This window comes from Camelina sativa, chromosome 16, assembly GCF_030686135.1.
Source record: "Camelina sativa cultivar CO46 ecotype springtype chromosome 16, ASM3068613v1".
NCBI classification, from domain to species: domain Eukaryota; kingdom Viridiplantae; phylum Streptophyta; class Magnoliopsida; order Brassicales; family Brassicaceae; genus Camelina; species Camelina sativa.
The window spans coordinates 20,988,645-21,000,992 of NC_141895.1; the positions used below are offsets into that span (position 1 = coordinate 20,988,645).

The 12,348-nt window shown below is 32.9% G+C and overlaps 1 protein-coding gene across 1 annotated transcript; it reads left to right on the forward strand.

Moving 5' to 3' along the window:
* Positions 1-11,147: 11,147 nt before the first annotated feature.
* On the forward strand, positions 11,148-12,342 carry LOC147925797 (uncharacterized). Its single transcript, XM_087492778.1, has 2 exons — positions 11,148-11,893; positions 11,988-12,342. Exons 1-2 carry the CDS (start codon positions 11,148-11,150, stop codon positions 12,340-12,342), a joined length of 1,101 nt encoding a protein of 366 aa, XP_087348904.1.
* The last annotated feature ends 6 nt before the right edge of the window (positions 12,343-12,348 follow it).

Below are 12,348 nucleotides of genomic sequence, written 5' to 3' on the forward strand. Positions count from 1 at the left end.
TTTCTTCTTGGAATATCAAAATAGAAACTGCACCAATTTAATCTTAAAACTTGGAAGGTTTGCCATCATTAACATTCCTAAGATATATCTAGACACTAGACGTTTGACTGATCTTTACACATTACTTGACTGACCGCAAGTTTGGTTAGGTCACTGAATTTTCAGACCAATGTTGTAAACATTTTATTTTTGTTTCTTTATCTCTTATATCATGTCATGTACACACAGCATATAGAGATACAGAAATCAACACAAGTGACATACGGATTTAATATCAGGTAGAATCATGGCCGGTCAAAAGATTTTGGTATAGAGCGCTCCAAGCATTAACAATTTTGTGATCCTTTAACGTTTAAGCAATATTGATTTTAAAAATGAGTAAAATTAGAATTTCCCACTTACTGATGATTTTTTTCCAAAATTAAATATCTCCATGATGTAAATCATATTACCAATTCTTGTATCTTTTTCTTAAGCTGGCATTTTGTTAAAATATATCATCGAATATAAATTCCATCATGAAGAAAGTAAGGTTTGATCAATGTGGAATACATAAATAATGTCTTTAGCAACCTAATCTTCTGTTTTCTATTTTGCTAATGTAAGAGTATACTCCCTTTAATTAATTGAATTATATAATAGTTTTGTTGTGAATGTATTCATTTAGATATGTTTTTAATAAGTCAAAGTTAGTATTAAAATGGGGGTCCTTATAAATAATTTACATATGCCATTACAACACAGAAAATGGTGTGCACGCAAATTTCAATACTTCCTAAAAGAATTTATTTTTTATTTTTTTTCTCAGGGTACCCTAAAACGAAACTTTAACCATAGATTAAAGCTATAGTATATCTTTATAAAAGAGGGAGAGATATGGGTCAGGTTAAGTAAGTAAGAAGGAAGTACCTAAAGAATCTTTGTCAAATCAAAATGCATCAAACATGCAAAACTCAGAAAGTGTATGATCGATCTGTTGCTTCTTTTTCCTCGCATCTTTGCGTTCATTGGCTCTCAGGATCGTATCCATGATTGACACTTGGTTTATTTTTCATGTCTTGTAGCCTTCTAAGGGCATAAAGCTTCTTTTGATTCTCCACTCCCTAAAATTTATTTATTTATTATCTGTATATTATTTATCCTAATGCATGCTTTTAAATTAAGTATGAGCTTTATGTACACTGTGATATGCGAAGGTGGGTTTCTTAAGATAACTTTAATATATGCATTAATTGATATATTAATGATGGAAAATCTAATTAAACTAGTATTATTATATTAGACATTCGGACCAATTATTTCTTCGAATATATGGATATCTTAGAATAAGGAACCAATTAAATTTTAATATGAAAATTCAAACCATCTATAATCTAGTGGTATTTGGATCTAGGGTAAAACGTTAACTCGATTCTCCTTGAGTTCGGTTTCTGTTTGAAAAAAAGCATTCGTATATGAGAAGAAGCATGAGTTGTTATTGTTGATGTTGCCAGCTGATTTTCTTGTTTAGTCATTACAAAGCAAGTTATAAACCATGGTGGCCAAACTTTCTCTCTGTTGGCTGGCTCATTCCTATGGTTAGTCTGATGCCTTAGCTAAGGTTATAAAAAAAAAAAAAGAAGAAAAAAAAAGAATCCAATTCTAAATACTAGATTACCAAAATTCAAAATTTTAATTAGATAAATCATAAATCAGTAATACTATTTTATTTTTTATGTTACAATGGAAAAATGCATGCATATTTGTTAAACACTCGATATGCAATCAATCATTATACACAAGTCAATGGCATCATGATATAATAATATCTAGAACATATATAATACATATGTTTTGATTTTTTTTTTTTTTTTTTTTTTTTTTTTTTTTTTGTAGAAACGGTTGAAATCAAAACAGAAGAAAGCATGAATTTAAATGTCGATGTCTCATATTCGTTGTTATTGCCAAAATGGGGGCACTCAATTTGTTGGTCATAGAGATCCTAAGCCTTCAGCCCCATGCATGTGACGTATCCTAAGTCACAACTTTTTATCAAAACCACCTAGTAACTCTCAATCTCTTCACCAATTGAGATCTCTCCACCTAATAACAACCATTGTAGTCGGCCTCCCCCCTTCGTTCAAATCCGCCTTCACCACCAATCTTTAATCCGTCTCACTTGTAAGTATCTCCATGACGTTCTCATTCCGCCTTCTTACCATGCGGCATGGCTACAGCTGTCACTCTGATCAACCATGGCAACAGAAAAAAAAACGAAGGTCCATCAATATAAGAGTTCACCAGATCGGTCACCCATATCTCCTAAATTGATTTGGATAGAATCTTTCGCAATAGAGAGAGACTCCTTTTAGAAGAAAATGACATGAATCTACAGATGTTCCTTTCTCTATATATGCAACCACTTAATGGAAAAATTGATTCAAAATTCATTTATTTATTTTTAGTGAGTTATTTTTAATGGCTAGCTAGTTTTATGTAAATCCATTTTTACGTTGTTTCCCCCCCCCCCCTTTTAAATTAATAAAACATATCTATTACTAAAAAATAAACACAAAATGTATTCATTATATAAATGATGGATATGTGTGAAAAGAAGAGGAATACAACATAGATATTTAAAATATCTAATCTACAAGAAGCACTAAAACTTCTGGTCCCATCGACGGACATTGAATCTTTAAAAGAAGGACAAGATGCCTTCGGATAATTAAGGTTGCCCTTTATACTCTTATCAGTATTTGATTAATTATACTCTTATCAGTATTTGATTAATCATGATCATGCACAATTTCTTAAAATAAAATTATTTTGGAGGAATCATTGTGGTATATACATTAATTAATTTATTGTTAAAAATACCACAATGTTGCATAGTAGGAAGAAGATATTCTTCAAATGCAATTTCCATATGCAAAAACAAATTCTAGAAGACTAGAACCAAATATCTAAAATGTTAAATATCGATGCTACATTGCTACATATATCTAAATGTTGAATCTAGATACAATACCGAGATACACAAACGAGCGAAGTCTCTAGTCCCTCTCAAACTTTTATTGGTCTCCAATAAACATGCAGGAATAAAAAAGAAAAAAAAAAGTTTAAAGACAATACCCAAAGTTTTATTCTTGATAAGAGAATTTTGACCATAAAATAGCGATCTTTGGTCAGCCATTGGGGTTTCAAGTAATGTTTATTAGTGTTTTATTTTAGAATAATTATCATCGCCAATTATTAAAATTCCTTTTAATTTTACATTGTTTAATAATATATATATATAGTTCTTTATTATATGATCTATGTATATGAGAGACCTTTATCTCTCTAAAAAAACTCATTTTCCTCTAGAAAACCCCTTTTCTCTAAAAACCTCTAAGTAACACGACCAGATCAGTGATAATGTGATATGATGCATGATCAAATTAAAATAAATCTCTAAAATAATTAACAGATAATTTAGTTTTCTTAATGTTATAATTGTTTGGTAATGATGCGAAATGGGATGGAGTACTAGTGGAGCATCCAACCATCCACAATATGGTTTCACAGCTAAAAGAATAATCCGTACACCAAGTTGATATAATAAACTCCAAGTTGATTTAATTATACGAGATGTACTCACGCATTTGAATTTTTAATCCGTTCTATTGTATATAACAATGTTTTATGCTTCCAACACAATTATTTTGGGACATATGCCGTATTTGGGAAAAACTATAATTCAAACAAAAAGAAAATAGATTATTTTTCTTTCTACCCAAAACTCATGACATTTAATTTACTTTATGCAAACTGTTGGATTCTACCAATAACAACATACACTATATAGCATGACGTGACATGAAAGGACATTTCATATTATATGTTAACATTTTGCGTTAGTCATATAAATTTAATCAATATATAGCTAGCATGCATTACGTTGATATATATTGCATGTGATCTTACATAAGTTATACATATAAGTTCCGATGTCACACCACACATCAAAATTAAACAGCGTTAACGAATACACTTGACAGCCTAGCTTACCTTAAAGTATAATCGACACAATTCGTTTCTTATTTTTGCACACGAGATCGGAGATCCACACTTTCTCACTTCACCAGTTTCATAAACTTGGCTTCTCATTGACCTAAATTGCGGTATATTTATTCGTACGTAATAATAATTATCAAATAAAACATCAGGCTTTGGTTAGCGATCTGTTTTCAAGGAACGGTCCTACCAAAAGAAACCCCTAGCGCACAGTCTTGATTTTATTAAACTAAAAATCTCAATTTCAGAATCTTTATTACAAATTACAAAAGACAATTTGAGAATAAAGTTTAAGGCACCACGTGTCGTCTTTCGCCCGATTCAATTAGATGATACCCCGAAAGGCTTATAGTCAATTATGTGATTCTCCCCGGTTAGTGTCCGATTATAAGAACTATTTTAAATCGATTTAAACTATTGTCTATTTACTAGACTCTAATTAAAAGAGATTCGGAGTCCTGTTTTTCTTTGTATATGTAAAATTGCATGAATAAAAAACCAGAAGAAAATGTTTTGATCAGAACATGTAGTAGTGTACTAGTTTGTTTTAAAGCATCGAATAGTAACAGACGGAATAATTGCAACAGAACTGTGGTACGATTTTAACAACAACGAATTGAAAACATATACTAGTTTGTGTTAGAATATTTGATCATCAATACCATTATACCAATATTGGTCTAATCCAGTTCAAGTGACTCGCGGATAGTTTTCACGATGCGTCTAGGGACATCATCAACAATAATCAAATTATCTCAGTAACTTAATTAGTGGCAGACATGACAGAAATTATAATTATAAGTAAAAGATACTTAAGAAAATTGATTCGTATCCCAAAAATAAGTTCACCATAGATTTGTTGAGATATATCTTTTTTTGGTCATACTACTCATACATAAGTATTATCTGAAATATTGTTTACATTATCTATAAAACGAATAATTTGAAATCATTTGTAAAAAACTCATACATAAATTTAACTTATGCCAGCAATTTATAAAATAAATTCGTTAAGGACACAAAATAAAGCATATGTTCGTATATTAATTTATAGAATGGGTTAGTAACTTAGTACGAGATACTGAATTTTGAAACTGTACATATTTAACGTATCTTTATAATATATATATATTTTTTTTGGGTTAAATTATAATTTAACAATTCATGCCACTTAGGCCTACTTAAGTATATTAACTTTCTTCAAACTATTTATAATTGTTTTCAGTTTCCACTGACTAAAGTTGCCATTTTTTCAAAAATCTTTCGTGTAAGCTGTTTTTGGGAATAGTTATGCGAAAATAAGAAACAGCGTAAATCATCGCTTTTCATATATAATTTTTCTTTGCCTTTTTTTGTTTTGTTTTGTTTTCCTTTGTTTATTATTGTGTAAAACATTTTGTTAAGAGAAAAATCACACAAAAGAAAGAAAGAAAAAAAAGGCTTTTTTCCTTTTTCTAGTTTTGTATAACTTCCGACAGGCTATTCAGATAAGGCCCAGTTCACTTGATTAGGCCCAAGTCTTTATCCTGGTTCGGACATAAGGGGGAGATATTGGTTTAGGATTTAGAAAATTTTTTAATGACTTTATGTTTTTATTGATTGTTAAAATCATAGAAAATTGAAAGTTAAAAATGAAGGATTCTAAAAGATTGTTTAGGAAATTTTTTAAAATCTTGATGATTTGTTTTTTCTAATCTTGTAAAATCTTTCTATTTGATGAAAGAGTTTTCATGACTTTTGTTATGAAGAAAATAATATAAAATCCTAAACTAATAACATAAAATTTGAATTTATTAACAATCCAAGATTCTTTTGTTTTACTTGAATAACATAAAACTTTTAATGACTTTATAAAACTCTTATTCCAATAACACTAGATTTATCAAGATTTTAGATAACTTTTTACAAATCCACAACCAATAACACCAAATTTTTAAAAGTCTTGATTGAATAACAACATATTTTACCTAACTTTTAAAGTCATTAAAATTCTTTCTAAATCCTAAACCAATACCTCCCCCTAAATTCTTAATTTAATTATTTTTGAAAGTTTTTGTTGTTTTTTCCTTTTGTTAAGCCTTTAAGTTTGGTTTTGTTATTAGGAGTTCTTTAAATTTATTTTCTCGTCCAACAATTAAATTACTCATCTTCTTTTTTTGTGTATATGTATTTTTGTTTTCGTTATTTTTGTCTTTCTTTTCCTTTTATCAACTCTTTTTTTTTTTTTTTAATTTTGTTCAAAACTTTCTCTTTATTGATTAACACTGTCGTCTACTTTTCTTTTGTTAATCCAGTACTTTTGATTGTATTACTTTTAATTTGTAAATTATTACCTTTTTCAATTTGGCTCGTGGACTGCTAATTTTAACCATTTGCATTTGAAAAACAAAAATGGTGAGGGGTCTTCTTTTGCATAATTATAGAATTTGCTTTCGGCTCTTTTTCGTTGGAGAATAGAGTAGGAATCGATGTCTATTGTCTGATAAGGTAATAGTATATATTTTTTTACAGCTTTACAGTTTATGTGAGTGTTATATAATGTAATCAAAGACCATCATGATTCGTGTTAACATAAAGGTGATTTCTTTAGCTTTTTGCATGCCTCTGGAGCCATTATTTTTATCATTACTTCGCACCAAAACCTTTGGAGACAACCCAGACAATTAGACCGATACCAACAAAGGAAATTTCGGTTATGCTGCTAACTAAAAAGTAATAAGTAATTAAAAGGGAAAATTGCCTTAAATTCTAATAAACATTCATACCCATTTTCTACTACTACTATATTTTTCCTTTTCAAAATTACATATTAGTCTTTCACCAAACCAAACACATCTCAACAGTTTCTAGCTCTTCTCTTTTCTTTCTTATGAGATATATACCCATATATATATATATATATATTTTCATTTTTTTTTTCTCTACTTTATTCTTTGGTTTCTATCTCTCCATTTTACTATTTTCTTTGTTGTAACACTTTAGTTAGTTATTATCAAAAAATTCTATGTTCATTTTCATAAAACATATTGTAATTATATTTTTCTACATTTTAAGATATATATATTATATTTTTTTAAATTAGTATATTATATATTGTCCATTTTTAGTTGAAGATTTGTTCACTAATAAGTAGATGACCAGTTACAGTAAGTTATGTTTAATGTAACTGGTCATCTACTTATTATCGAACAAATGCTCAACTTTTAAGTTCAATTGTCACATTTTTAGTTGAATTTGTTTTTAATAAAATAAGTTTTGTCCATTACAAAATGTAGAAATATTTTAACAAAACCACTTAATGAATTTTACTCTTGTTTACATCAAAACATTTTTGTTTTTATTTTTTATGAACATCCAAACATATCCACCAAACCATGACCACATGGATATATATATATATATATATGATCAAGGTGTTGCAGCCCCAAGTCCATAGCCTAATTTGAACACCTTGATCATAAATATCCAAAATTACACCATACACTATAAACAAGAAACCAAAAATAATACACCCTTACTCCTAAACGTAAGACTTAAAAATTTCACATGATGTGTCTAGGTCTACTTTTATGGTTTGGATACAACGACACATCCAATCCATATGACCATGATCATGTGGATACTATTATAATTTATGGATACAAGTTGCACATGTTATCATTATATCCTAAACCCTAAATCTAAGCTCTAAACCCCCTAAACCCTAAACCCACATAAATAAGTACTAAAACATAAATCTTATATTATAAAACCTTAAACACTAAAACCTAAACCATGAATTTTTCCAAAATCCAAAACTCAAAACACTAAATCCTACCACATGAACTCTAAATCATCAGATGGTGAATGTCACTAGCATCCATGAATTGTATGATAAATTATAAACCCTACACTTTGAACTCTAAATATTTTAAAGCTTGAATCTAAAACATAGACGCATTATCTATCAAAATAACATATCCATAAAAATATTATCCACTCATCAACAAACAAATGTTCAACTAAAAATGGATAAGATATAATTTATTCACCTGAAATATAGCAAAATGGATCTTAAAATGTAGAAAAAATGCAATCATACAAAAATGTATATATATATTTTTGATAATAGCTATACAAATTAATAACATTGAAAATAAAATAAAAAATAAAAAAGAAAGAGAGGTGTGAGGGGGTGGGGAGAAGGAACAATCAACTAAAAAAAATAAAGGACAAAGACAAATATGTCTTGATTTTATGCAAAACCAACAAATCCACCCCAAAAGTATACCATACTCAAGAAATGAGTGTGGATGGAAGAGAGTTTGAGAAAAGTAGGTGTGTGTGCAATTTTCCTCATTAAAATACATCACCTTGTATGGATTGTTCATACCTATCGTACCTTTTTAAGGTGATGTATATATTTTAACTACTTATTACTTTTTAGGTTTTTGGAAACACAATTATGCTGCTAACTAAAAAGAGAGAATATCACGTTTTTTTTTTGTTTGGACAGCGAGGCCGAGCATATCACGTTTGAAGGATATAAAACATAAACAATAGTGACCTTACTGTTTGGTTGACGAAAACATAACCATTCATGGATTTAGGTGAAGAGGACTTCAAAGACATTTTAATGTTCAAGCCAACTACCCCCTCCACTGCAATATACTTAGCACAAATTAAGCAGACAAGAGATTAATTTACCTATTTACCATGCTTTTGGAATGTTTCTTTTACTTGTTCATGTGTTAACGCGGTGCGACAGAGACGCTTTATTTTTTTACGACTTTCTTGTATATATTACACAACTATATATAAGCAAAAGCGCTGTGCTAATTTTTTGCAACTATATATAAGCAAAATTTATGTCGAGTTTTCTGGACGTAACGTACGTCTAATTAATACTAGTGAGAAAGAAGAGGAACGTGGCGATCACAAACTCAAAGAGTCTCAAACACATACAGATGTTAGCTTCTGTAGAACACACTTGTTTGGTCATTGGTGGTCTCTACAATCACGTGCTCACTTTGCATTAATTTTTTTTTTCTTCCAAACTTCAGTCTTTTTACCCTTTTTGGTGTATTTCAAATACCCCACCATTTCTGCTAAGTCACAATCTTCATAACCCATATACGATCCACTGACTCAACGAATATGCCAACACAAGCGAGCGTGATTGTGTTGAGATAATGAGATTCGTCCACTGTCAAGCGAGTTTCTTCAAAAAAAATTTACGTCGATATTTTCTTTATAAAAATGGATCAACTCATTTTTGTGGTCTCTGACTCTTAGACCAATAACTAGTATCCACAATTTATCACTAACAATAAATATCAACAGAGGAAAAATACAGTTGACTTTTTGACTTTTATTGACTTTTTTCTCCCAAATACGCGATTTTCTTCTTTCTCCAACCACTTTCGCCGATCTCGGTGTCGGTCCTCGCCGTCCCTCATGAGCAAAAACAAACCCAAAAAAAAGTCTTCCCCGCGGTTCCCCCACTGGGTCCGCAACCTCAGTTTCTTCCCCTAAACCTCACTCTCCACCGGAGTCTCCTAAATCGGCTGGAGAGATCTCGATATGTTCCCCCTCTAAGAAACTACTTGCATCTTCAGCGATATCAGCTAGCAGAAACACCCCCATCGATAACCCTGTCTCAACTTCTCCTTCAAAAATTGTGTCAATAGGTAACCCTAGATCCCCAATTTCTAGAGTAGAAACTACACATGTTCCAATATTGGCAGTTGTACCTTCAATTGAACCCACTAAAGTCGATGTGGAGAAAATAGATTCTAACCCAGCTGGTTCGAAGGCAATTCTGACTCCATCGTCAGCCACCCCTTTGAGTTCTATTCTGATTCCGATTCCGACCCAATCGGTGGTGAGTTCCCCTCCAATCGGTGAACATCCTTGGAAAGATATTATCAAGGACACTTCTTGTACTCTTCAGAAAAAAGGTACATCTTTCACTCTGGATTCAGATGAAGTGTGCGTGACCATTCCTAATTCTGTCATTGAGAAGAACAAAAAGGCCTGGGATAGCTTTATCTTAGGATAATTCTATGAGGAACCTCCTACCAGAGGGGCGGTACATGCTATCGTGAATGGTATATGGAGTAGGCAAAGACGCGATATCATTGTCTCTAAAATGGAAGGTCATTCCTTTCTTTTCAAGGAGCCCTGTCCAAACACAAGGAGGTGTATCCTTAGTCAGTCGCTTTGGCAAGTTGACGGACAGACCATGTTCGTTGCAAAGTGGTCACTGGATGTCACCCCCAAGAAGCCGGAGTTATCGCTAGTCCCGGTGTGGCTTGACTTTCATGGTGTCCCATTAAAATTCTTTAACCATGAAGGTCTTGAACATATTGCGGGTTTGTTGGATCATCCAGTCTCCCTTCACCCGCACACAGAGAAACTCATCAATATCGAAGTCGCGAAAGTTTACACGGTCATAGACCCTCGTAAACCAATCCCGGAAGCTGTCAATGCAAGAATCGGGTCAAATAAAAAGAATCCGTGTCTCCAGTCCTTGGCTCCCCTCCGTGTGTAGCCACTGTAAAAAGGTTGGCCATACAATCTCTCAGTGTGCATCTGCTCCACCCCTTTGCAACCTTTGTGGATCAGTAAAGCACACTGGTGAGCCTTGCCCTCAAGCTAAAAGAGACAAGAAGAGTGGCAAAGCGCCTATCAAAAGTCAGCTCCCGATTATTGACAAAATTGTTCCAGTGGCTCCCATTACATGCAACACCTCTCCCTCTCAAAGACCAGTGATCGTTGACAAGGCATATCTTGGTGTTCAAATGCGAGGCGAACCGAGTACAAGAGTTCCTTCTGCAGTGGTGAAGCAACCTTACCAAGACTTCTCCAAAGCTTATGTTTTGAACTTGGACGAAGGTAAACTTTGTGTTAATCTGACCACAAACCTCTTCTCCCACTCCTCTCACTCTGGGGGACATAATGAGGCTCAAGCATTGTCCTCCGACCCTGACAGTATCTCTGATGATGAGGATAATCCGGAAGATGATTCAGATAGATTCCTCAAAGTAATATCAAAGAGGCTTTTGAAGAAAAAGAACACAAGAGCAAGGGCTAGAGGCCCTTTATCCCTCTAAATCCATATCCTCTCCATGGATATTTTTTATCGTAATGTAAGAGGTCTAAATGACCCTGTAAAGCGTAGAAGTTTTCGGAAGTGGTTAAGGCTTCATAAGCCTCTTTTTGGTGGGATCCTTGAAACCCATGTACATCCTGACAAGGCACAACATATTTTGTCTTCTGTGGCTGCAGGATGGTCTTTTGCGGGTAATTATGCTTTTTCAGATCTTGGAAAGATCTGGGTAGCCTGGTATCCTTCAGTCCAGGTGCAAATTTTGTCTAAGGCATCTCAGATGATAGCATGTCTAGTAACACTACCTTTTACCAATGTGGAGACTGTGGTGTCTGTCGTGTATACTTCTTCAACATGTAGTGAAGAAAGGAAGGACCTTTGGAAAGAACTACAAGACCCTTCTATGTCGTCGTTGGTTATGAACAAGTCCTGGATGGTCTTAGGAGATTTCAACCAAATTCTCCACTTGCATGAACACTCTAAGACAACCGATGGGTCGACTACAAGAGGTATGCATGAATTCAGTCAATGTCTGCTCAACTCGAAGATCTCTGATCTTCCCTACTGTGGAAACACATTCACCTGGACTAACAAGCAAGATTCAAGTTTCATCACTAAGAAACTGGATAGAATCCTAGTAAATGACGAGTGGCTCCTATCTTTCCCTACCTCCCTAGGAGTATTTGGTGAACCACGTTTTTCAGACCACAATCCATGCTGCATCTTCTTGGAACCCGGCCAGCCAAAGCAGAAAACTCCATTTAAGTTTTTGTCCCTCCTAAACAAAAATCCAGAATTCTCGCCTTTAATCAGATTATGGCGGAATGCTCTCTCTTTTGAAGGTTCAAAAATGTTGAAGCTCTCCAAAAAAACTTAAAGAGCTAAAGAAAGTAATCAGATCTTTCAATAAGGACAATTACTCGGAGATCGAAAAACGTGTGAGGGAGGCCTATGATGACTTGTTATCCTGCCAGAGAGATTTGTTGAATTCTCCTTCTGTTCAGGCTATTGAAAGGGAGAAAATTGCACACAAAAACTGGTGTATCTTGGCGCACGCTGAAGAATCCTATCTTAGACAAAAGGCAAGAATCTGCTGGCTTGAGGAAGGGGACAAGAATTCAAAGTTCTTTCACAGAACAATTCGTGCTCGTCAAGCTCAAAATCTGATCCTCTATCTTATTGATGCAAACGATCGGATTGTGGACACAAAATAAGGGATT